A 26,912-nucleotide genomic window follows, 5' to 3' on the forward strand; every position below is an offset into this window, starting at 1 on the left:
CATAATTAAATATGACATCTAATGTTTGTAAACTTATCCCAATATAGCTCTGCATCACATGAAAACAGTCTTAAAAGCAGTTTTCATTGCTTGCTGTGTACAGTTGAAGGCAGAAATAATAGCCCCCTTAAATTTTCTTTCTTTTTAAAATGATGTTTAACAGAGCAAGGAAATGTTCACAGTGTGTCTGATATTTTTTTCTTCTGGAGAAAGTCTTATTTTCTTTATTTCAGCTATATATATATATATATATATACATGCATATACACACATACATATATATACACACACACACGTGAGTGTGTGTGTTTAGAAATGTGTTGAAAAAAAATCTTCTCTCCGTTAAACAGAAATTGGGGGAAAAATAATAAATGGGAGCTAATAATTGACTTCAACTGTATAAAATCAAATATTATATGTTCCAATATAAAGACTTTTGGCCCCAACCACCTTCCATATTATTATTATTATTTTTGCAAGTTGCATGCAACCTAAATTGTATCATATTATTTGTGCAGTTTTCGAACTGCACACGCTCTTTATGTTCACCTCACACATGCAATTTTTGCACAAGGTTTGTCCATGATGCTCCTGTCCCGCTGTGCTCAAGTCATCTGATGTAGTTTGTATTTATAATCACGACATCAGGGGAGTATTCCAGAAAACAAGGCTAACTTGCTGTCACATACTCTGAACAAAACAAATTAGCTTGCTCAATGTAGACCAGTTTCTAAATCACACCTAGAAGTTAATCCATAATTCCATCATACTTCTGGTTAGCTTGTTTGATGTTAATACATTTAAATGAACGTCAGATTAAGCTAAAAATAGATTCAATTGATAGTGTCTCTTTCTGGACATAATATTTTTAATTGTGACTACATGACGCAACTCATGTAGAATATGAAGTCATTTAATTGAGCTGAGGAGAAAAAACACCAGCGCAAGACAAGAAATTTCTAGTGCACACCAGCTTAGCTAGGGCTGGACGATATGGCAAAACTGCAATCTCGATGATTATTTTCCATATTGAACGATAAATATTCTGAAATCAGTTGTTAATGCTTCCAGATTTAAAACAGTACCACAACAATGACTGAAGCCACAAAAATAAGGTCCATTAATTGGCATTAAACTTTTCTGCCAATAAATTTTTCATGACCTAAAATTTAGTACATCTCTAATATCAATGCACTTTTAGTTTCCCATTGTTGCACATTTCTGCTGTGTGATTGTCATGAAATATCATTTATCGGCTCAGCCCTATGCTGAGCTAACAAATTAAGTATAGAGGGAAAAAGTGTTTGTCAAATCGTACAATTAAGCTGTTGATTTAAAAAGCCGACACAGGTAATCAACTAGAATATCAGTAAAAGTATGTGCTACAAACCAGTGCATAATGATTAGTTCAATATCAGCCAGCTCGTACAGCTAAGCAGCGGCTAACACAGGAAGTTGGAAATACATTTACAAAGAAAAGGTGAACAATATTACACCTTTATTATTGTAGAATGACTGTAATTGTTGCAGAAGAACATTGTCAGAAGCTTGTTCCTTTATGAAACCATGCTGTATTGTCAAAAATGAACAGTGCTTGTGCTTTACACTCACCGATTTGTAGACATCAAAACGTTGTTCTGTTGCTTTTGATGTGATGTATGAAATAAAATGCATCGTCCGATAAGAGGAACCAAACTGGCTTTCACTGTGCACAAATCGAGCATTTGGAAGGAAAGACGTTTCTTGACGGCAAATTAAAAGTTAATCATTTTTTTAAATAATGCTTTATTTAAACAAGCTTTGTAAGAAACCCATTACAACTGCAAACTACGGCGCAGTTTATTTGTAACAATTAAGAAAACACTTCGCCATAAGCTGCTGGTTCCCCTTCTCGCCCCCATGCTGGACGGCCACCTACCATTTCAGCCTCTACACCGTTGCTCAAAATAACAAAAGTAGTATTTACACCGTATATAGCAGCATGGCGAGTGCTAGATTTATACAAAGCCTCTTGGAAAAGAAAACAAGGGGAAGGACCTCCGGTGGGGGTAGAAGAATGAAATAAACAGAAGTGGAATATAAAAGTGCAATATATTTCAATTGTCGTTATTTTTGAAAGACATACACCAGTTCAAGTATTCTGAGAGGAGAAACAAAAACAAAATATCTAAATTTAAAACAATGGGGCCGAGCACTCAGCATCAACGTCCTGATTGGTGTCAGAGAATCAGCAGAGCCTTTACATACTCTGAAAAAGTGGGAGCTCTCCTATGAAGAAGAGCGGTACACCAACTAACGGACCTCCACTTAAAGAAGAGGGAACATTGATTCATTCAAGGGACCTTTAATACTGTGAGATCCTTCGAATCGGGTGATCGGATTTTGAGCGTCTGGTTCATGTGCATGCAAACCCAATTGGAAGAGGTCAGGCGGTGGCAGGGGTGGGACAGGGCAAGGCGAGAGCAGCAGTTTCGGATGCACTCGTGTCCATGGGCTCTGTTTCTCGATCTGTTTGTGGCAAGGATGTGTTGGCGTCCTGTTCAGAGGATCCTGTGAAAAAAAAAAAACTTAGTTAAAAAAAAACTAAGTTAAGTCGATTTGTCTTGTATCTGTACTTTACGTTCACTCCTTACATTTTTTTTACATGACTTTCCTTTGAATGCGTTTTGTGGTGAAATCTATATTCTCTTGTCATTTCGTAATTTGAATGCTTTTTTGATTCAATCGATCTATTTTTGTCAGCATGCCTGTATGCGGTTTTTCAACCTCTGATTACGCACCGCAGGTAGGTTGTTTATTCAGCTTACTATGGGAACGGCAAAAATGTCGAACGTGGATGAGACAGAGGAGTTAACGATGTAATATGACTGATGTCATGGTTATACTGGATAAGTTGCGTTTTGGTTCATCGGATCACAGGTAAATAAACATGCCTTTTCAAATCTGGCATTTAACCCTCTACTGCATGTATGATAAATCTATAAAAAGATAGTTGACTGTTTTTCTTTTCTTAAAATGGATTAACTTGAAGTGTTGTAAAGAATATAAATATATATATTTTGTTAAGGTACTTTATGAAATGTTGCCATATGGCAACAATGTCCAACAGTGGATCTAACTTGTACATTTCAGATTTAGAACTTTCCTTATAATTAATAATTTTGTTGTTTGAAATGACTTAATTGGTGTTGCAGTATTATAAGCTTCAACACAGAACTTTTGACACCTTATACATGCTATACTTACACATTCCAACAGCTTTCATTTATTTCATTCTTTTTTGCTGAATATTATCAAAAACAAACCTAATATTGTATCATCATGTAAACAACATGCAGTAAATACACATTTTCTCCAGTAAATACTACAACAAATAATAAGTCTAATATATCCAGATGCATCAGAATAATGTAGCTACTAGTTAACAATATTTGTTTTATACTATATATACACTATACTACACCTGTCTTATCTGCCTCTGAGCTAATTTACCTGTACTCTCTTTATCAAATGTCCATCTGCATCATTCTCATGGTCACTAAAACCCATCTCATCCTCATTTTCATCTGCAGGAAGAGCCAGTTCTGTCCTTTTCTTTCACTTACCATATAACATGGTGGTGCTCGCTAATACTCTGTTCCCTGTATTGATATCTATTCAAAAGTATTGTTGCCATTAAAACTCAATTTTATGCATAATGCAAATGCCATCAACACATGACTAATCAACATTATATTACTAGCTTTCACAACTTGTCACAACTTAAAAGTTCACAGCTGACATTGCTAGCCAGCTAACCCATTGCAATATTGCACATACCACTATTGCACAGTCTTGCCATTTGGTAACACACACATTTGATCGATTAAAAAATAAATAAAAAACTGAGTTGTGAATGTCTTATAACTTACTGGAGGTGATGTTTTAGATTTTTATTTGTGAATCTGCCATTACTTAATCCTTTGCTTTTATAGACGTTTACATTTGCATTCAGCGACTACTCACAATATACACCAGTCTGTCAGAAATCACGCTACAGAAAAACACTGCATGTCATGTGACTTAACCAAAGAACATCCTTGGCTACTCTAAGGTCTTCTCTTTCCAACAACAACAAAAAAATGTAAGTCTTAAAGAAACAGTGGCAGGGAAATGAACTTAAGTATCATGTTGCCATTTGGTTACACTGTGCAGTAGAGGGTTAAATGGGGTTAAAAACTTTATGAAAACTTTATGCATTGAGATTTATTTCCTTTGTTACAACATTTACATTTAGTCATTTAGCAGACGCTTTTATCCAAAGCGACTTACAAATGAGGACAAGGAAGCAATTTACACAACTAAGAGCAACAATGAATAAGTACTAAAGGCAAGTTTCATGTCTGTAAAGTCTAAGAAGGGATGTATTAGTAGTATTAGGAATTTTTTTTTTTTTTTGTACAGTTACTGTGATATTCAAAGAGGCAATTGCAGATTAGGAAGTGTAGTTGAGACTAAATAGTTGAGTTTTTAGTCGTTTCTTGAAAATAGCGAGTGACTCTGCTGTTCTGATGCAGTTAGGGAGTTCATTCCACCAACTGGGCAGATTGAGCGTTCGCGAAAGTGATTTTTTCCCTCTTTGGGATGGAACCACGAGGCGACGTTCATTCACAGAACGCAAGTTTCTGGAGGGCACATAGATCTGCAGAAGTGAGTGCAGATAAGAAGGTGCTAGGCCAGAAGTCACTTTGTAGGCAAACATCAGAGTTTTGAATTTGATGCGAGCAGCAACTGGCAGCCAGTGCAAACGGACTAGCAGCGGAGTGACATGTGCTCGTTTAGGTTCATTGAAGACAACTCGTGCTGCTGCATTCTGGAGCAGTTGAAGAGGCTTGATATAGTTAGCTGGAAGCCCAGCTAGTAGAGAGTTGCAGTAATCCAGTTTGGAGAGAACACGAGCTTGAACAAGGAGTTGAGCTGCATGTTCAGATAAGAAGGGTCGGATCTTTCTGATGTTATAGAGTGCGAATCTGCACGATCGAGCAGTTCTAGAAATGTGGTCAGAGAAGTTTAGTTGGTCATCAATCGTTACTCCAAGGCTTTTCACCATTTTGGATGCAGTAATTACAAATGAGTTCATATTTCCTAGTATAACATTTATATTGTTTATAGTTTTATCATACATATTATGTGTATATACACTGTAATCTTCATTTAAATATGTACGATAAATTGCAAGATAAATATTCTAGAACATCAAAAGTATACTGGGTGATTTATGAACAAAATTATAATGCAAAGGTTCAGCAACTTATCACGTTAAATAAAAATTTACGCAAAAATGCATTTAAAAGCAAAACAGCATTAATGACTTATGTAAAATATACATAATACTCTAAAAACAAACAAAACAAAAAACAAACAGTGAAATCATACGAGTGTGCCGTTTAAAGAAAATGAAGCAGCTTTAGCATGCAAAAAAGATTTGAAGTCAAATACATTACAAATATGGTTTTTATTATCAATGTATGCTAATATGTTTTGGACAAAATGTAGTTAAATTTAAGCCATTTATTAGTTGTAAAAATACAGGTCAACAAAATTATGTTTTGGAGTATATGCACAAGTATGGCAGCTGTTGTTTTTAACAGCTGTTCAGTTAAGTTGTATCCAGGTGATGACACACAGGGCAACTTTGAGCAGTGTTGTTGGACAATATTGTAGAGTGATGTTGCTTGGCTACTTCACGGCTAAAATAGGTAACAACATTTTTGCAAAAAATTAAAATAAAAAATAGAAATGCAAGTTATTTTGTATAGATGTATATATGATGTACAGTGTCGTTACCATTATGAAACTAAAACAGGTGTAGTAATTAATACTTTTTACTTAAATACAGATTTCAGGCAGTATTTCTTTACCTTGAGTACAAAAAGTGTAATCAGTACTTCAACTTTTAGCAGAGTTGTTTTAAACAGGTGTATCTGTACTTCTACTTGAGTAAAGGATTTGTGTACTTCTACCATCTCTGCTGAATGAATTAAGTGCTTAGTAGGGATGCTCATTTCAGTTAATTTTGCCAACCAAAACCGCCGCTCGTTAATCGGTTATTAACGGTTAACTGGTCAGATTACTATTAAATTATTATAAAAAAAATTAACAAATTGACGTGTCTATTTTGTGTCTGACAAATAACAACAGAGCATCTTCAGCACATGCAGTGTTTCCAACGGCATAGAAAAACAGAATAAAATAAAAAAAACAAATAAAATAAATAGGCCTGCCCTACATTATTTTCACTTAAATAATTTATATTACAAAACGAAAACACTGACTGATCCTTTTAAAGAACCGGCATAGGCTGTTTTTTTCTAATTATGTTTTTTTCTTCTGTCAAATAAAAATTGCAGACTTCCTCAAATTGCCCGCTCCACAGAAAATATGCATTTATTTAATGCCCCGCTGTTATTAAAATATCACAAAACCTTTTTGCATTTTTAATAGAAATCATTATTTTAAAGATTACGTCTTGATATTTCCTCTGACTCCCGGTTCAAGTGTGCGCGCTGCGTGGTGAAAAGACAATGACAACGCGCGCATTTGTTGACTTTTTGTTTACAGTTTTGTTGTTTAGATATAATATTGCATTTATTTGCATACATGCTTTAAAAGCTGTAAAATGAAAGCTTAAGCCCATTTGTTGTGTTTATGACGCAGATCCAGGAGGCCATCAGCATCAGCGCTGGTTTGGCATCAACTCGTCTGTATCAAACCGCAATATTTTTCTTCCATTTTGCTTCTTTGGCTTATATGTCTATAGGCACGTGTGGTCATACGTTAAGGTCCCGCGAGTTAACAAATATGTCTGATCACAGCAAACATGATTTTTTCACTCCAAAAACGTGAGGTGCACCACGCTCCCTTTGACAAGGAAAAAAGGCGCAGTCTTCATTATGTCACTATGAAACGACTGAATTAGCTGGGTATTGATAGTGCAAGAGTGTTGCTGTCTATGTAGTTACAATTGTGAAATTCAAGGTTTGTAAATTCATACAGCTCTGGATAACTTAAAACGGCGAGCACTTGTCTCTCCCATGTCTTTAAAAGTTCTCTGTAAGTGTCTTGACAACACAAACTGCTGTTCTGGGATGAGCCGCGTGCAAAACAATTGTGGCTTTTAGTAAACCATTCAAATGATGCCCTTTAACGCAAGAAGCGCATTCAATCGCCCTCTTATGCTGCCAAACTATAAATATATAAAATAATAATTTTAATAGTTTAACTAATACCATTAATTGGTTACAAATGCACCTTTTAACGGTTAATCGATTATTTTGAGCATCCCTAGTGTTTAGTTTTTAACAGCAGATTTCACTACATAAAACAATCAATAATAAAATTAAGATTTAAAGCACTGATTTAAACTAATTACAAGTGGTTATAGCGAGCAGTTTACATGAATCTAGTGATAAAAGCAAACGTACATGCACAAGTGCTCTTCCTCATGAGCATTTAGGTGTACAGGTAAAAACCATCCACAAAGACAAACCAAGCTAGGAATAAATTCATAAGAGATGGTAATGCATTTTGAAAATCTCAGAATGGACTTTTTTTTTTTGCCACATGATCATTTACTAGAAGCACTTGATGAATAAATACAATGACTGATATGGATGTCAACAGTGCTGTCTTAGATCTACACACGTCCATATGAGTAAATAGTTGTTTGGCTGTAAATCTGCTCCCAAATCTGCACTGGACATATTAAAGGGTCACGAAACACCAAAACGCATTTTTTGAGCTGTTGACAGTCGTATATGTGTCCCACACTGCTAAAAACACTATTAGGACACCTATATTTCACTAAAAAGTGTAAATTGGTTGTTTTTGCGTTATTTCAAGCAAATTCGTACTTCCTGTTTGAAACGAATTTTTGAAGCTGCGTCACGGTCATGACATAATAGCGTTGTATTCCAGCGTGCAGACTGGGCGTCTGTGCCAGAGTGTGCCTTATTACGTCTTACAGTGTGATGCATTAATGCATGAGTAAGGCTTGGTTCAAACCAATCAGCGCGCTCTATTGTGCAACTTCATTAATATTTATTAGTGTCACCGTCTTTACACCACAGAGACGCCACGTTGTGTTGGCAAAACAAGCGTGAAGTGTTGCTTTTACAGTTTGCTGCCATTAAGTTTCGTTTTCATTTTCTCTCTGTGAGAGCTTATCTGGATCACGTGTGGATTACAGTGTACGCGACGCTCGACAACAATAATTTACGTGTCTAAGGAGGATTATTGTTTACCTGAGAGCTGTTCTCATCTGCAAACGCTGAAATCCGGATTCCGGATGTAGTCTTCTCTTCATAAAGACGCGGCTCTAGTTGCTGGTGATTGTCCTGTCTCTACAGATTTGGTAAGTGAGCGACCAGTGCTCTTTGTATATTCAGTTTGTTCGTATCAAATAAGTTAACTATTGCATTGAGTGCAAACATGTTAGCACCGCATTTTGTGACCGGAATAACACACGCGGCTTTCGGACGCTACCTGGCGTGTGCATCTAAGTTTCCGGGAAATGCGGAGTTTTTTTTCTGTCATTCGTCGTGCGGTATCAAACATTGCATGAAAAATACACGCTTGCAGCAGTTCCTCGAATCAAATATCTCGTTTGTCGCGAGGGGCATGAATGAATTCCCTGAATGAAAGAGCCGAACTGCAGTTAAAGTCCGACATTTAATAATTTGGCAAATAATTCGACTACAGATGTCCATGTAGGTTAAACACCATCCCTTTCTCCTGTGTATTTTGACTGAAACTCGCGCGTGCCCAAATAGACACTCCCACACCCTCCCACTTTAGTTTCTCCGACACTCCCCCCTAAACAGAGCTGGACACCCCCACTTTTCTGACTTTTTCCAAAGAAGAGGTGTGAAAACACCCTGCTGAAACGAGGGGGTTTCATGGCCCTTTAAGGGAAAACCTGGAGAATTAAATCAGGGCATATTCATGAATGTCTATGAAGTGTTGAAGGCTTACGCCACTTAGTAGTCAGCCCAGTATATACGTTTAAGCTAAACAATTTGCAAATCCACTTCAGATAATCTAATTATGCTGTCCACAATGGACAACCCCGAATGGTAAACGGATTTTACCGAGTAAGACCTTAATTAGCTCATTCAGGTGTGTTTGAATAGGGTTAGAGCTAAAATCTACAGGACACCGGCCCTCCAGAAACAAGTTTAGTGACCCCTGGACTAAATAGAGAAATGCTTCATTATTCCTTGTATAGTTCCTTGCATGTATCATGCTAAAGCCGTATGCTCTTCATCTTATGTGAATGAAATCCATGCTAAAAATCAACCATCGATAGTGTATTGATATTTATCAATCATTTAATAGTTGTTGAATTTCCTAGCAACAAACCATACTAACCAGATTGCTCTCCAATGATGATGCAATCATCGTCTTCATCATCCTCTGTATCTGCCTGGAAGCCATCTGTCTCCATGGCCTCAGTCTAAATACAGGTAATAAACAGCAGAGTTAGACGAGATTTAAACAGATAGACCAGGATATAAAAAAATAAAAAAAGTAGAGGTTTTCACCTGTTCAGATTCACCACATTTCTTCATATACTTGGTGATGGAGTGGCTGCTGGCGCTTTTCCTCTTGTTGGAGGGTGTGGTAGAAGAGTTTGTGGTGGGCGAATTGCCCTGTGAGCCGCTATGCTCATCGCGGGTGACATTTGCCCCAGAGGTGAGGTAGCTCCACTGGCAGGGAACGGGTAAAGCCTCCTGAGAGTAACGAGCCAGAACATCTGCATGCACGTACCAGCAGCAGCGTTTAAATGTGGAGCGCTTTTCATACACGGCGTTCTCCTTGATGATACGCCTGACATGGATCCTATTCGTAAACAAAAAGCCAATATTCTTAGCAATGTGTTTTGTGTAATGTTGTACATTATTGTACAATAATAGTTATAAATTTAGTGTACATTTTTGAAGCCTGTATTATTTCTTAACCAAAAACGCTTTTAAACTAAAATTGACTTTACATAAATAAACCTCCAATTTGAGATGTATAACTTTCCTGTTACAATAACTACATGTGTAAATTAGCAATTAGTTAGTTATTGTTTTCTTTTTTCTTTTTATTTTGTATTTGAAGAAAAATCATCTCCAAAAATTCCCTTACTAAAAAGCATGCTGATTTTAGAAATTCATCTCTCCCTGCTCGAAACAGACCCAAATACTTCAAGAAGGTTAAACAACTTCATATTAGTCTGAAAATAACCTCAATGATTTTACACGAAAAATGTAAGATTTTAAGACCATTATGAATGAAATTTAAGACTTATACAGGGCTAAACACTAAGGACTTTTTATAATGGTCTGGTCATTTCTTTAAATAGTTTTTGTATTAATTGAAGGGATTTGTTACTTTCGTTATCTTTCCTTGATTAGGTAATTTAATTAGGAGAATTTGCTAATTTTAGAATGTAAGAATTTGAAAAATGTCTAACAGCTGTTCTTAATTGTATATCTTTACAAAAAAACATAACATAAATATATAAAAAAAAAAATGAGTTGAATCATTGGTGATTGGGTTTCAGCTAGGGTTAGGGAGATAGACGATGGCATCGTCTATTCCCGATCGTCGATAGACAACACCATGCTGAGCCGGCATCACATCCTCTGCTCCGTTCCCGTCGCAAACCCGCTCACGAAAACACACACTTAGGACCCGTTTACACTAAAACGTCTTGGTTTTAAAATGGCAATTTCGAACGAAAATGATCCACATCCACATTGTTTTACCTAGCATTTCTGAACAGCCCTCCGTCCGCTCACGTCGGACAGTTGTTAAACATGATATTTAATTAATCTAGTCTCTATGTAACAACTCTTCGGTCTTTTGAATCTATCAGGTAACGCGTCACAGCGTCAGTACACTGCTTTAGTCTTTCACACTTGTACTAAGTAATTTTAGTGAAAACCTCAGATACTGTTGGTTGGTTGCTGTTGGTTTTACACCTTTTTTACCAAGTTTGTCGACGCTATTATAACGACACTGGTCACTCTGTCTATTCATGCCAGAGTCCTGCGGAAAAAGTGATAGACAAGTGCTAATTTGTGTGTAACTTATCTTAATTTATTTTGGATTTGTTTATGGGTAGTTGAAACGGTAGGCTACAAATCATTATTTTGTTATGAATGAATTAATTATTCATAATTAATTAATTCACCTCCGCCTATGACGATGCCATCAACCATCACAATATTTCACACTAGACATCATACTATGCCAAATTGGTCGACATCACCCAACCCTTGTTTTAGCCGATTGGGTACATTTACTTGGACACAGTAAAACTAAGATTTGTTAAAAATTATTTAAGACCTAAAACACAATATTTCAGAGAATTTAAGACTTTTTAAAAACTAAAATTTTGTTTTTGAAATTTAAGACATTAAGACCCCGCGGATACCCTGCTTTAAAAGCAAGTTTTTTTCTTCTGCGTTAAGAGTGTACAGATAATCTGATGTTGCCTGTGTGCAGACGCATACCCTTCGCCACAGTCTGATGCGCACTTCTAAAAAGTAACTACATGTTGCAGCTACACAGCACAAGATATGATTGGTTAGCTTGGTAGTGGCGATGAGTGTAGGTGTGGGCGGAGACAAGAGCAGAGTGAGGCCGGTGGCACGAGTGTTAAACAAGTGTGCAGTCACACAGAGGAGCATCAGATGGATACCTCTGTTTAGTGTTTACTTTATAATTAAAGTTGTTGCACGTTGAGTTTGAGCTACTTGTACAGTAAGTTAGTATTGCAAGCGTCTACATTGTAAACAAGACACCCACTAAAAAAATTAACAGGCGGAACATAGAAACCCCACTACCAGCTAAAGTTTCAGAAGAGTTATTGTTAGCACAACACAAACAAAACACAGAAGAAATAATGCACGGCTACATGCAAGGCTTGCGGCATGGGATACATCGATCACTCAACACAGAAGTATAAAACAGCCTTAAGCCTAAGGGTGCTGTCACATCTGTAGTTGGGCTCATTTGATCCGGATCAAGGGCAACAAATGATACATTGTAGCATATCTCTGCCATTTTTGGGTCCTTTTCACACCACACTGATTGCTTTGGTCCAAACCAGTTGAAAAGAACGAAAATGCAGTCATGTGACAAAACCCTCATCACTCATTGGCCAGATGTTATTGAACGCATTTTCTAAACTACTTTTCAATTGGTCAGAATTAACTAGCAAGAAAATGCCAATGGAACTCCCGCAAGTAAACAAACTGAGACACAAAATGTCACTTTTTACTATAGACGACTGCCCTTTACATTTTGAGGATGAGGCCGTACTCACACTAGGTACAGTTGCCTCGAACCGGGCCAAAGCACGCTTGTCCCCCCTCACTTCTCCCTCGACGGCCCGCACTCACACCACAATCGGGCCTCGGCACGCTTACGTCATTGCTGCTGCGCTGTTCAGTAGAGAAGCGCTCTCGCTCAGCACAGTGGAGATTTCTCTAGTTATATTGTTTTAGTCGTTTGATATGCAGTGATATGCAGTCAAATATTTCGCCAAACAGTCCTTAGGGATGCGGTGACATGCAGTCAGATATTTCGCCAAACAGATCCGCCACTTATGGCGCTTGTAAACAGTCATAAAGCCCTCGTGCTGTAGGAATGAGGAGGTCTGCTGAAGGTGCGCAGCTGTCGTGCTGTGAGGAGTTTGCGTTCACTGAACAGTAAAAATGATTAATAAATCTATATGAAACAGTCCCTTAAAAGTCACGTCTCGCTTTCAGTTTTCAGTTTCAAGTAAACCGTGCTTAGGCACACCTCTACCAACCGGGCCAGGGACGGCCAAGTGAACCGTGCTTGAGCCCGATTCAACCCGATTCACACTTCTCAAACGATCCGGGAAACGGGCCTGGGCACGGTACGGATGGCATAGTGTGAGTACGCCCTGAAGCGTGACTGCGGCTAAAAAAAAAAAGTTTAATGCATCACTAATGGTGAAGGCACATCGCAAGTCACTTCAGAAGGAAGTGTAAATTAATTTAGATAACTGTGATATGGCCATCTTCCAGAAATATTTCCAACAATCCATCAGGAAATGTTTTTCCCTCTCTCTGTCTTTCTCCATTTAATATTGTTGGTAAAGTGCTGTCAACAAATATTTTTTCCTCCACACCACCTAAAGATGGGGCCGTGTATCGGACTACGGCAGCTGGATTAGTCCAAAAAGGCGCAGTAGTTTTTTTGATTGGGTCTATTTTAGTTTGGATCATATTCTCAACCACAATCGAACCGTTCCAGGGTTCGTTTGAAAGCGTACTGTGACCACCTCTTCAAGGCAGGTGTGAAAACACTATAACTCACTTTTATTTCAGGGGACTATATTTATGATATAAAAGAAAATGTGTGCATAATGAAATCTAATTTTATTGACCTTATTCTGACTTTGTTGAAGGAACTAGGACAGGGGTGGGCAAACTCGGTCCTGGAGGGCTGGTGTCCTGCACAGTTTAGCTCCAGCTCTAATCACACACACCTGCTTATAGATTTCTAGTGATCTTGAAGTGATCTCTGATTAGTTTGTTCAGGTGTGTTTGACTAGTGTTGGAACAAATCTCTGCAGGGACACCGGCCCTCGAGGATCAAGTTTGCCCATCCCTGAACAAGGATGATGTTACAGTCTGCATGCCCTATGAAATGACATCACTACATAACTCTATAGAATCTGTTTTGCATGATGACGTAACCCCTGAGGATCAGTATGGCTGTGAACTGATTTACCTGGGTGGAATGCTCTCTGTCGTATTGAGAAGGCTTTCTGTGGGCGAGGAGGTTTGTTGGCGACAAAACTCGAGGAACTCGGTGATTATCACCTTATTGCTATTCACATTCCCATGCAGCAATGGCAGCAGCATTGTAAGCACTGGAGGGAAACGAAAAACACAATAAATGAATTATTTAACACGAGTCTTTTCAATTGTCATTATTCATTTTTTAGGTGTCAATTTTCACTGGTAATTTTCAATGCTTTCCTGCACAGCTAATGGTGTGAATGTCTTGCTTTGTAAACTAATGAAGGTGAAAATGTCATCATAGCTTTGTTCTTGCATCACACTTGAACATTGTTTAAGGTTCAGATAAACAAAACTGTCGAGCAATGAATAAGAAATTGTCCAGCAAATTAAGACAGCAAAACAGAGTTCAGTTAAGTAGTCTTCAGGTTTTACTGTATAATATCTGATACCCAAGTCAAGCATGTACTCACGTTTCTCGTTCCTCTGCTGGCGTGAGGCGTCTTGTTCAGGGGTGGAGGCCTCATCTTTAGATAAAGGCTCCAGCATGCAGACAGCGTATGGTTGCAGGAAGTCAGGCAAAGGCTTTTCTCCTTCCCAAAAGCAGCCGCGTACCACAGCCTCCAAAACCTTCACCTTCCCTTTAGACATCAGCTCATTCTCCCATTCACGAGCCTTCATCCTCTGACGCACCTTCTGCTTCTCTGGGTCTCCACCCTCCTGCAAGAGCAGACCATTAGCATTGAGACATGACCAAATGGGGCAATTAAAAATGGATGATTATAATTAACTTTTAAGTACCTCATCTTCAAGTGCTCCTTCCCCTTCTGAGAGATAACCATGGGGCACAAAAAACCCATCATCATCATCGTCGTCCTCTCCTGCTTCGTCGTCGTCATCCTGGAGCAAAAAGCCAGATTAACATCTCCATGTTCAAATATGTAAACCACAGCTAGTTTGTAGCAGTAGAGTGATGTCAGATCGCTCACCCCCTCACTGTGTGACAGAGACTCTCCTGGCTCCTCCTCCTCCCACTCTTCATCACTGTCCACCTCATAATCCAGCAGATCCTGATAAAGACACAGAAATCACCTAGAATTTGTCAATTTAGGTTCCTAGGAAAGCACATTAAAAACAAAATAAGCTTTGGTAAACAAGATACAAATGTCACCACAAAAGTTGAGCTACTAAGACAATTTTGTGTTGGGTGAAATTGACATACACTCACTGGACACTTTATTAGGTACACCTGTCCAACTGCTCCTCTCCAACTGCTTGTTAATGCAAATTTCTAATCAGCCAATCACATGGCAGCAACTCAGTGTATTTAAGCATGTAGACAGGGTCAAGATGATCTGCTGCAGTTCAAACCGAACATAAGAATGAGGAAGAAAGGCGAATTGAGTGACTTTGAACGTGACATGATTGATGGCGCCAGACGGGCTGATCTGGGCATTTCAGAGACTGCTGACCTACTGGAAGTTTCATGCACAACCATCTTTAGGGTTTACAGAGAATGGTCAGAAAAAGTGAAAATATCCAGTGAGCGGCAGGTCTGCGGGTGCAAATGGCTTGTTGATGCCAGAGGTCAGAGGAGAATGGCCAGACTGGTTCCAGCTGATAAAGGCAACAGCAACTCAAATAACCCCTCATTACAACCAAGGTAAAAAGAGCATCTGTGAACAAACAACACGTCCAACCTTGAAACAGATGGGCTACAACAGCAGATCACACCGGGTGCCACTCCTTTCAGCTAAGAACCAGAAACTGAGGCCACAATTAATTAACATAGGCTCACCAAAATTGGACAATAGAAGGTTGGAAAACCGTTGCCTGGTCTGATGAGTCTCAATTTCTGCTGTGCCATTCGGGTGGTAGGGTCAGAATTTGGCATCAACAACATGAATGCATAGATCCATCCTGCCTAGCATCAACGGGGGGGTGGTGGTGTAATGTGTGGGAGATATTTTCTTGGCACACTTTGGGCCCATTAATACCAATTTAGCATGGTGTCAACGCCACTGCCTACTTCAGTTTTGTTGCAGACCATGCTCATGCCTTTATGCCCACAATCTGCCCATCTTCTAATGGCTATTTTCAGCAGGATCACACGCCATGTCAAAGCGTGAATCATCTCACAGTGGTTTCTTAAACATGACAATACTGTACTCGCACAACACAACACTGACCTCCAGTCACCAGATCTCAATCCAGTAGAGCACCTTTGGGATGTGGTGGAACGGGAAATTCGCATCATGGATGTGCAGCTGACAAATCTGCAGCAACTGCGTGATGCTATCATGTCAATATGGATCAAAATCTCAAAGGAGTATTTCCAGCTTGTTGAATCTAGGCCACGAAGCATTATGGCAGTTATGAAGGCAAAAAGGGGGTCCAACCTGGTATTAGAGGGATGTAACTAAGAAAGTGGACGGCGAGTGTATAAACAAGTGGTAAAACAAAAACTGAAATTATGATTTATGTTAACTTGTGTAATATTTATGATTTACAAGAGCATCATTTATTGTTTTCGGGAAAATAGGCATATTCATAGGTTCCTTACTACAAACACAGAATGTTTTAATTTTAAGTAATTTGTTTTGCCATTAAAGGGAGTTTGCTGTTATTGTACAGGCCAACTAAGATGGGATCCAAAATTTTTGCTAAAAAAGTTATGCATGGCAATTTAAAAAATGCAAAAAAATTGCCATGTTTTTTTACCTTGTCCAGCCTCAACGGGCAGCGTGGCGAGATGTGGGTGCTTTTTTTGCTCCAGGTTCCCCAATAAGCTGGCCGATAGTTGTCATGGAAATGCAGGAGCTTCATGCGGCCGTAACGACTGCGGTCTGGTCCATCATCTGCCTTCTGGCTCTCAGTTATGACCACACAGTCTCTAATAACACAGAACATACACCAAATAAAATGTCTTTTGACATCCCTCTAACAAATGCAGCTGACAGTGTTCTGCACGAGTATATATTGAATACAAACAAATCCAAGCAACAGGCTCAGTGTGGCTTTACCCTTGTGCACTATGCCTGGGTCTGGTGGGACCTGAACTGCGAGGTTTGTGCCCTGTCCAGTCCTTCAGTCCATTCAGAGTACTGTCGGGTTGGGCAAGATAGCGGTCCAGGTCCTCTAGCACAGAGTCTTCACATTGTACTCGAGTTAGCGGTGCCAGAGACATGTGTGCTTTGATCTCAAACGGAGCAAACTTCCCGCAGGCAGAAGCCAGAGTCTGAAACACAAGAACATACAAAAATGCCTACATTAACACATTACTTGACAAAATGGCCAAAAAGAACAAATACTATGAATGTTAATGATTGATTATTTCAAACATTTTTAACAGAACAAAAAAAACTGGTTTAAAACAAGTCAAAGTTGAGTGAAGGACAATTTTTAGATTTGAGTGAACTACCTTTTAAAGACGCATCTTAATCAATTTGATCACTGATTACAGGGTTTAATTGAAGCTTTTTATTATTCATGTTTTTATAAATGTATATTACAAATATCATATGACAACTGCATTTATTGATGAGCAACATTCCAACCTAAAACATAGCAGCCTGTACTTGGTTAGCTAATAAGAACAGTGTAGGGCAGATATAGACTCAAACTAGGGCCTAAAGGGCCAAAGTTGGCCCATGATAATCTTTAATTTTGCCATCCACTAAGAAAAGAGGCAGAATGTTGGGGGTAATGCTTTTAAAACACATTGTCATTTCTAATTTTAACACCAAAAGACGTGACACCTCAATTTATTGTAATTTGAGCGTTGCGTTACAATTTGAATATGTTTGGGTTTTTATGCTGCTATAAGGAACATCTGCCATTTACACAATATAAATTGTAAAGACGCGATACTGCATCATTAAAATGCTATACGAGTGTAGTCTACACCATAGCCCTCTATGGCTCTGGCCCACGTGCACTAGGGCTGGGCGATATGGACAAAATATCATATCTCTGTATTTTTAGGACGAACGATGGCATACGATATATATCCGGTATTTTCCCATAAATGGTCACTTTAGAGTCAAAGCCTTTATTAAAACTTTATTAAACATTTTTGAGCAAAATATATTTGTTTACAAATAAACAGCTGCACAAAAAAATAACAGCTGCACAAAATCTTCGATAAAAACATAGTACGGGTTTTTCTCCTGCTTAAAACTACAAGTTGCACAACATTTCAAATTATAAAAAAATGATTGATAAATAAATCAAGTACAGTTTTTTTTGCCTGCTTAACACTATACACAGCTCTACTGTGCTGTTGTGCAAACAACAAAGTAAACAGAACCATAGAAAACAGCTACATTGTCAGAGCAAAAAATTTACACTTAAATAGTAACACTACAAAACGTATTGTAGGATAGAAAAGAACCACATAGAATGTAAATATGAAACACAGTATTTTATGTCACAATTACAGTGTTTTTATAAGTAATCCTGTATAGCAGTTTTGTGATTTACAAACAACAATTCAGCTGTATGTTTTTGCACAATTATTAAAAAGTGCACATATCGAAGACGTCTAAAAACAAGTCTTTCACTCCATGTAAAAAAACACAGTTTTTTTGTTTTTGACTAAACTATTTTTACTAAATATTAAAGGAGATGAAAACGAATAGACTGTAGATATGAAAAGTAACGAAATAGTTTCAGAGTACTGTGATTAAATGCTGGTTAAGCATATAAGAGCTAAATGTGTTTTAATGTAAATGTAAAGAAGAGAATGTAATAAATACTGAACTTATAATCAGTGAATATGAGGTGGTTTCACTTTCAAAATGCGGTATAAATTTGTCCCATTTAGGTATTTTTAATTCTTTTGAACACATTCAGGTGCTGCTTGTCAATTTGACAAGGTGTCTACGTTCGTTCTTGTATGAATATTCTACGTTCAAATATTGTATGACTCTTGGAGTGAATTATTCATTTGCGTATGCGCTTATTTGTGCAAGTGGAGCTTGCGTGCTACCTTGGAGTGGTTTATTTTGCACAGAATGCACACATGTGGCTTTAAACCATATCGACATGAAAGATACTAGATAATACCGTACGGCGTTGGGGAATCATATTGATACATCCCCAGAACCCGATATACCACCCGGCCCTAACATGCACTTAACCACAAATGCGGAAAGAGCAGAAGTTTGTGAGGGATTTGAACTTGCTGAAAAAAGCGGCGCTCATCATGTTTTCAACACAGTTTTGGATGAGATGGGTGAATAGCCCTAAAGGCATGGTGCAAGTAATAAATTATTATTTAAAAATACCCTATCTTCATGGTGACGCGGCGCCGCCTGTTGAGTACGCCTAATTATGGACGATATGAGGCTATGGCAGCTGTTGTGGAGCCCTTCAAATGGGACAGGTAAAGAAATCATATTTTCCACTAATATCCACATATTCAGTTGCATAAGTAGAGGGTTTGCATAACCCTCTGTTGCATAGGCACACACAATTCACACACTCTGTTCTTGCACCATGTAAAGAAAATGTGTCTCGAGTTTCTGATCATCTGATCGGCCTTTGTAGATATTGCAAATCAATCCCCCCACCAAGCGATTATCGGCCAATAGTGATCGGTGACTGACTACTCGATCTGAGCATGGTCCTTAACACTTCCGGAGGTTGTTAAAATTGTTTTTGATTAAATTTTATTTACAGTTTATGTGCTTATGGGGGTGTAAATGCTTATGTGATTCTTACCTTTGGTGCCAACTGGGTCTTGGGCTTTTGCAGAAACCGTGTAATCTCAGCCTTCTCAGCTTTAATTCGCTAAAACAGATGCAAAAATGCTATGAGGGCCTGCACAGCTTGCCAAAGTCACATCCAAGACTCTCAGCAATGAAACACTCACATCTTTCTCTTCCTTTAACCGTTTTTCCTCTTCCTTCTTCCTTTTCTCTTCTAGTTTGGCCCTAAATAAAGTTTAAAACAGAGTTAAATTCTCAAATTAGGGTAAACCCCATCGCAGTTTCCATTGTGGTGAAACACTGGGTCACTTACTCAATTTTCATCTGCCGTTGCTCTTCTTTAGCTTTTAATTTATCTGCTTTTTCTTTTTCGTCCCTCTCCTTTTTTTCCCGCCGCTCCTTTTCATCTTTCTCCTTTTTCTCTTTTTTCTCCCTCTCCTTCTCCTCCTTCATCTTGCGGGCCTCCTCTTTCTTCTTCTCCTTGGCAGCTTTGGCCTCCTGTTTCAGCCGTTCTTTCTCATCCCTCTGTCGCTGCTTCTCCTCCTGCTCTTGAACACTCTGAGGGACAAAAAGACAAAGGGCTATTCAGCTGAAGCACAAAATTCCACAGCGACAACAATCAATTCACCTTTAACTCTTTAACAATTGGATCAAATTTGAGGGACGGGGAAAAAATGCATTAACCTCTAAAGGCCAAACTTCAGCCATTCACAGCAACTTTACTGGTTTTGTGATTAAACTCAAAGCTTCACAGTCATTGTAGACAGACTGTGCAAACATTTCTCATTCATTCAATGTAGGTCAATCTTCTGGCATTACTGTTTTCAACAAATTATAACCACATCTAAAGAAATAGTTACATTTACTCAGCCTTCACAAACCAGTTTGAGTTTCTTTTTTCTGTTGAACAAAATAAATAACCTTAAAAAATTACTTCCACAGTATTTGCTGTTTCTGCTATGGAAGTCAATGTTCACAGGTGTTCAACAAAAAAAAACTAGATAGGCTCCAGCGCAGCCTACGCGTGGATGCATAGCTCTCTCCATGGCTGACGCGCACCTCTCAAAAAATGTAACTACATCATGTAGCAAAGACGCTTATCGCAAGCTTTGTGATTGGTCGGCTTGGTAGCGCTGACAAGTGTGGGCAGGACCGAGTGCCGCGCGAGCTATAGATGGAAACTGGTGTTTTGTGTTTACCTTATGATTAAAGTTGTTGCATGTCCCCCAGTTCCCACGAAACAAAAACAAAACACCAGCGAAGAAACAGGACACAGAGGAACATAAAAACCTCACTGCCATCTAGCGTTTCGGAAGTGTTATTGCAGAGCAACACAAACAGCGCGTAGAAGCATAAATGCATGGCAACACGCAAGGCATGCGCCGTGGGTTACGCCGATCACTTGAAGCAGAAGTATAAACCAGCCTTAGAGGTGCTTTCACACCTGTAGATTGATTGTTTTGTTCTGAAACAGGGATTAAAATTGATACAATGTTGCTCTTTGTTCTTGGTGCAGTTCGCTTTCACAGGGCAAAGTCTTTAAATGGAACAAAACAGTTAAAACAAGTCACGTATGAGTAAACTTATTGCATTAGTCAAGAGTTCTACGGTTTATTTTTGAGAGTCCCGCTCAGCTGTCATGTGCTGTTATTTGAATTAATGACGATGAGCAGTAAAACATAAGGAAAAAGTTGGAGTTTAATTTTAAACGATGACAGCCAGACATCATCGCCATATATAAATTAGAGGTAAAACTTTCTAATACAGAGCCGCTGGCTAGAATTATGCATTACAGGCTTTACGTTATTCACCTTATTCTTACCGTACGAGCGAGCGCAGCCACTTAAATTGTTTTGGCTCAAGACTTCCACTCTCATTCACTTCCATCAAATTTTAGAAGTTAAAAACAGCTGGTTATGCTGCTTGATGTTGCAAACTGACATTTTTCTATTATATGATTATGCTATGTTTGTATAATTATGCAAATGCTTGTTTGTAGAGCAAGTAGTATAACCGTTTTTGACAGATTTATTATTCCTAGTCATTTTTCCCGTAGGGAGCTTAATCGAAAGTTCTAAAACAAACGAGAACGAGAGCACTTCCGTATTGAAAAATAAGGTCAATAGAAAGAAATAACTGAGACAGCAGTTTGTTTAATTTTAACAACAGATAAACAGCTCCCGTTATTATTGGCATGCTTTCAGTTTCGTATTCGACATGAAATGCACATTTACCAGCAAAAATGACCTACATTTACATTTTACATTAAGCAAACCTAAGATAAAATATGATAAATACCGCATTATTACATAATTAAAAGTATAATTGTAATGGAAATGTCTAATATTTAGCAATATTACATTCAATATATAAATTTTCTTTCTATTTGTGTTGTTTGAGAAACATTGTTTTGTTTTTTTTACCTTAAGGGATCGTCTCTTCACTTTATTAGCTGCATTTATCCGTGATGTCTGCAACAACAACAAAAAGAGATTGCACTAATCAATAGATTGCACGATAACAGAAGCGTTATATGATATGAGTAATAACTCCTATCTACTCACAGAAGCAGGGGTGGTTGGAGCACTTTTGCTGGGCTCTGGTGAGCTCGCGATCACAGAGGCGGAGCTGGTGGACCCTGTGGACAGCACAGACTCATTCCCATGACTGACTTCAGCCTCCTGCTGCTCCTCTTCCTCCTCCTCCTCCTCAGTGTCAGAGTCCTGAGTGATGTCCAGAAGCGGGAGGGCATCTACATCTTCAGCTTCATCCTTTTCAGTCTCCTCCTCTGTCAGTGGTATAGTCGGTTCTGTAGATTCTGTAGTACCTTCAGAGGTCTTTGTTTTCTCTTCACTAAGAGGGCAGGTGGCAGCGATAGGAGGTGCCGGCTGCTGTTTGGCAGAATCGTTTGAGTCTTCAGTTAGGTCGATAGTGGCTTCAGGGGCTGAGCGGAGCGGGGAACGCTTCCGCCGACTCATGAAGCAATCAAGAGGACCACGGCCGTTCACCAGAGCCGGGCCATGGTGCGAGATGGAGGAGCTGTCCTGATCATTTTCCTGATCACTGGGTTCAGAACACTTGGGAGCAACGGGACCTTTGGTTCTTTTGGGCTCATTGCATTCCTTGGGTTCAGGGTTGAGCCTTTTGAAAGGCAGACGTGCTGAAGGGAGGTGACATTGTTAGATGTGTAAGAATCTAAATATCATATGCATGTTTATATGGAAAAACAAGTCTTTTATCAAAGAAGGTCCATACTGACTCCAAAAACACATACTGATGAGATCAGGGCCTGGTGTGTGGACTTTGGGGGGTTTTATGACAAGTTCACATGTTGATTGGTCAATTTGAATGTCTCAGCATTTGGGCTTTAGTCACATGGTCAAGAAAGATACAAAATATGTGTAAAACTCTGCCCTGGCTCTTTCCCTGTCTTTTCCTGGTCTGTGCTCTTCTGCTCTGCTCCTCTCCTCCTCTGGAGTCTATCTTCTCTGCCTCTTAGAGGCCTACTTACTCTCTTTGTCTCTCCCTCCCTGTGTCTCTCCTTCTACATCTGGTAACTTTAATTTTACATTTAAGCTGTGTAAAATTCATATCATATGTTTTATTTAATATGTTATCATTTTATACAGTTATTTTGTAATCAATTCAGTTGTAACCATAGCAAGTTATTGTGATTAAATCATTTCATTTTTAAGTATTTGTAAATTACTTTTTAACATCAACATTTAATTGTTCCATATTGCAATACAATACGATCACATAATATCAACACTCTCTCACATTTTAACCTATTAATACTGCCCTTATTTCTGTATTAGGTATGAGATTGCAGAAAAATGGTTTGACTAGAAATGTACTGTTTTTTACCATCATGCTGATAACTCTTTAGTCACTCTGCAGAACTACAATTCAAACAAATATTAATTATTCACTTTCATAGTCATGTTTAACGCCTGTCTAACGCCTCTGTACACCCTGCTCTCTGGTTTAGGAAAGGCTTTCCTCTCCACACCAGATATCTCAGTCCCAGTGGAGTTTTTTCATCAGCAGCGAACATTGTAAATGTACAAAGACCTCAGCTTATGCCAGAGAACAGATATGCTGATATTTCTTTTTTTTATATTATCCCAGCACAGTCAAAGCTTTAGTTGTTTTATATTAATGGGTCTTCATTATTATTTTGAAAAATATGTGCAGCATTTAAGAAAAAATTAAAGGGCTCTTCACCTTAAAATTGTTTCAAATAATTTTGTTAAAAAATCATGACTAAAACGTGAGATTAGTATCATGAATCGTATCACATCGTGAGTCAAGTGAATCGTTACAACCATACTACTAAACCTTTTGTGAACCCAGAATTGGTAAACATAGTAGTTAAAAAATTTTTTTGCCATACCAAATTATTGTGGGGCATTGTTTGATTACCATTGAACCACTGAAGTCACAGCTGCTTTTCCACTTTTTTGCCAAACATTTCTAAGAACAGTCAGGTAAAGTTCCGGTTGTGTTTCCATGTGAGCCTGGAATGACGCGGCACGAATACAAACCATTCTCAGGCCAGAATTCTAGGAATAGATAGACAACTGTGCTGAACCGTGCTAAAGTGGTAGAGCACATTCACACATGAATGCCGTCATCACTCTGTTGCCTGGCTGCCAGTTTCTCCATAGTCAGCCAGGCGGAAGAGTGCTAACTTTATTTTTTGTTATTCAACAAACTAAATATCAGAAAAAGAGAGTCCCAAAAACAGAAATATCTGATTATGCATGTAGCTGTTTACGTTACCAACATTCCAAAGAGTTTCATTATCAGCACCACAGTAGAAACTGGAACTACTCTGACTGGCCCAGATCAGCATGGAATGGTTAGGCAAACGGAACCATTCAGCCAGACAGTGGAAAAGCAGCTATGGATTGTTTTGACAATGATTTTGTTTACTGTGTACAGTAATTTTCATTTTTGGATGAACTATGCCTTTAAAATGGACGTAAGGTCATTTACACAAGCAACAGTTACAAAAGATAAACAGCCCTTAATAAAGGTTAATATAAGAATAACTTGTATATTACATCCTCTATTTTAACTTAAGTGTTACACTGATGCCAAAAGAACTTTTCTGTTAAAGCTTTAATAAAAAAAGTTAAATATTGCAACCTTTAAAGAATTAACCTAAAAATGGTAGCATGCTTTTAGATTTATAAACATAAATTTTCACTGATGGCCTTTTGAATGGATAATGTGTGTTATACTGCTTACTTTTCTTGTGTGTGTGTGTTTAATATATATATATATATATATATATATATATATATATATATATATATATATATATATATATATATATCTGTGTGTGTGTGTGTGTGTATAAGAAAAGTAAGCCAATATACTCGAGTATCTTGCACTTTTACACAATTACAATGCATTTTGGCTATAAAGAAATTGTAGAATAGTATAATCAAAAACTTAAATTATGCATTGGCTCTGGTCCTAAATGCATGACTAAACCAAACAAAATATATTTTGTAGCATGTCATAACTTCAATAGCCTAAATTCCCAAAACTAATGTTGTTTACCTTGAACAAGCTTCTTGTTGGTATTAGCTTTGCCCACACAATCCATATCTGAAATAAACAAAAGGTGTTAAGTCAAATGCTTAACAAACACAAGTACAAATAAATCAAATGACATTAATGTGACATGAACTTTGACAAATCGCAAAAATCAAAACTTGTCAGAAAACATGAGTGTTTGTTGTCAAAACATGTCTCGTCATAACAAAGGTGATTGCTACGTCTGCATGCTAACTACTGACAGTCACAGTCGAACATGACCTCACTTTTTCTCTTTTCTAGCATAAACGGTAAACCTTCAGGTTTTGAGTGTCAAGAAGCTTCAAGATAAAGTATTAAGAGTTGGAAGAAGGCAATAGACGCAAACAGGGTGATAATGTTTATTTTTAATCTCCCGCCATTCAGCGAATGATGGTTTGCAGGCCTGTGGCGACTGAGTTTGGCTACTGAACCTGAGCCATTAACTTAATACATTAACACTAGACTGAAGAACAATGAACCAGTTGAAGCTCAAAATAACAGGTGTGAGACATTTTTTTAGAAATACTCGAGAATAAAGGGAAAACAAACAAAATACGAGATTAAATGCACATTTTAGAAGTAAAAACTTAATTGTCAATAACAAATCCGACCGAATAGCTCACTTGCTAATGTGCTAATTTAGATTATAAAACTTTCGACAACCACGAAAACTACAAGCAAACAAAACCTTAATAGCATTTTTATCATTTTCAGAGACAAATATCCAATAATAACCTTTTTCTGAATAACTGAAAGGTAAAATATGTTTTTTTCAGTACTATTGTCCACTTAAATCATTCATCTGCGTTGAATTACGACATTCCTATCGATGTAATTAATCAGTAAATAATGTATTTTACAATAAAACCCAGACCTCTGCGTGGAGTGGAGGCCAAAGGCTCTTCGGCCGCGAGCATCACGACCACCATCCGCGCGCCCTTCGGCTCCGTGCGCTCGCGCTCGCTCACACTGGAAATCTTACACGGAAACGGGGAGCGCGATTTTGGACGTCTTACACAGCTTCTTACGGCCACTCATCGACTCCACGACTTTTCCAGGGTAACGTTAACTTGTCAACCGCTAATTCGACAGGTTTCTGTAACTTTTGGAGGTTTAATTTGTTGTTTTTTTCGTGTGTGATCCTGCTCCCCGCGTTCCCGTCTCATCCCCGGCCAGACTCCCTCGCGCTCCCCGCTCAGAATTGGCGGGAGCTTGCCGCTGGCCTGGATCGAAAGCTGTGATTGGTCAGTGGGGCACTACGTCGTATGAACGAAGATACACGTTATTGGCTGATACTCGTAGTCCTGCCTTCCAACACGTAGCTTTGAGCTGCGATTGAACAATGAGTATGATTCTCGAATAGGATTGGCTTGAAGCAAATAATAAGTCAAAAAGTTATTCCGTGCAACTGCTTTGACTTGGTAATTTTTGCGGCAGATTTTGTTAGTTTCACGAAGCGAAAACCGTTTTGACAATTACAAAGTTATTATTTTCTCCCAATAAAACAATGGACAGCAAATAATTAATTGTTATTTGAACTAGCAGTCCTTTAAAGGTAGTTTAAAACAAACCATCACGTTGTATCTCAGTACCTGCTTCTAACATTTGGTAAAAAGTAACACGCTTCTGCAAAAAATAGCAGAAACGTGTCATATTTATCAATTGCCACAGGGCAGGAAAACTGGTAAATTATCTAGTCACAAGCGCAGATACCACACCTTTGATAGTTTTGCGATGGGGCTTGTAGTCTTTACCGCTTACAATTTCTGTCCGCTACGTGCAAAACGTGCCAACGTAGAAC

The 26,912-nt window shown here is 38.4% G+C and overlaps 1 protein-coding gene across 2 annotated transcripts; it reads right to left on the bottom strand.

Annotated features, from left to right (window-relative positions):
* Positions 1 to 1,754: 1,754 nt before the first annotated feature.
* On the bottom strand, positions 1,755 to 26,847 carry chaf1a (chromatin assembly factor 1, subunit A (p150)). Of its 2 annotated transcripts, none has more exons than NM_001045013.3 (16): positions 25,986 to 26,304; positions 25,094 to 25,141; positions 22,084 to 22,679; positions 21,943 to 21,990; positions 19,833 to 20,077; positions 19,684 to 19,744; positions 19,533 to 19,601; positions 16,832 to 17,046; positions 16,530 to 16,701; positions 14,798 to 14,878; positions 14,610 to 14,708; positions 14,282 to 14,528; positions 13,798 to 13,939; positions 9,582 to 9,879; positions 9,409 to 9,493; positions 1,755 to 2,550 (listed from the first exon to the last, which is right to left on the bottom strand). In NM_001045013.3, the coding sequence occupies exons 1-16, from the start codon at positions 26,038 to 26,040 to the stop codon at positions 2,426 to 2,428; spliced, it is 2,586 nt and encodes an 861-aa protein (NP_001038478.3). In that variant the 5' UTR covers positions 26,041 to 26,304; the 3' UTR covers positions 1,755 to 2,425. The 2 variants fall into 2 exon arrangements, with proteins under 2 accessions (NP_001038478.3, XP_087159107.1); XM_087302981.1 differs by lacking the exon at positions 25,986 to 26,304 and adding an exon at positions 26,704 to 26,847 and having other exon boundaries at positions 2,073 to 2,550.
* Between the last annotated feature and the right edge of the window lie 65 nt (positions 26,848 to 26,912).

The sequence above is a fragment of the Danio rerio genome, chromosome 22, assembly GCF_052040795.2.
Source record: "Danio rerio strain M-AB ecotype USA chromosome 22, GRCz13ab, whole genome shotgun sequence".
NCBI classification, from domain to species: Eukaryota; Metazoa; Chordata; class Actinopteri; order Cypriniformes; family Danionidae; genus Danio; species Danio rerio.

Excerpts from the sequence above, each read along its gene's own strand:
- chaf1a (XM_087302981.1), bottom strand. The coding sequence starts at position 26,764 with ATGACACGTTTCTGCTATTTTTTGCAGAAGCGTGTTACTTTTTACCAA. Across the intron at positions 14,709-14,797 it reads CTCTGTCACACAGTGAGGGG|GATGACGACGACGAAGCAGG; the intron begins GTGAGCGATCTG and ends TTTTTGCTCCAG. Across the intron at positions 13,940-14,281 it reads CCAGCAGAGGAACGAGAAAC|TGCTTACAATGCTGCTGCCA; the intron begins GTGAGTACATGC and ends GTTTCCCTCCAG.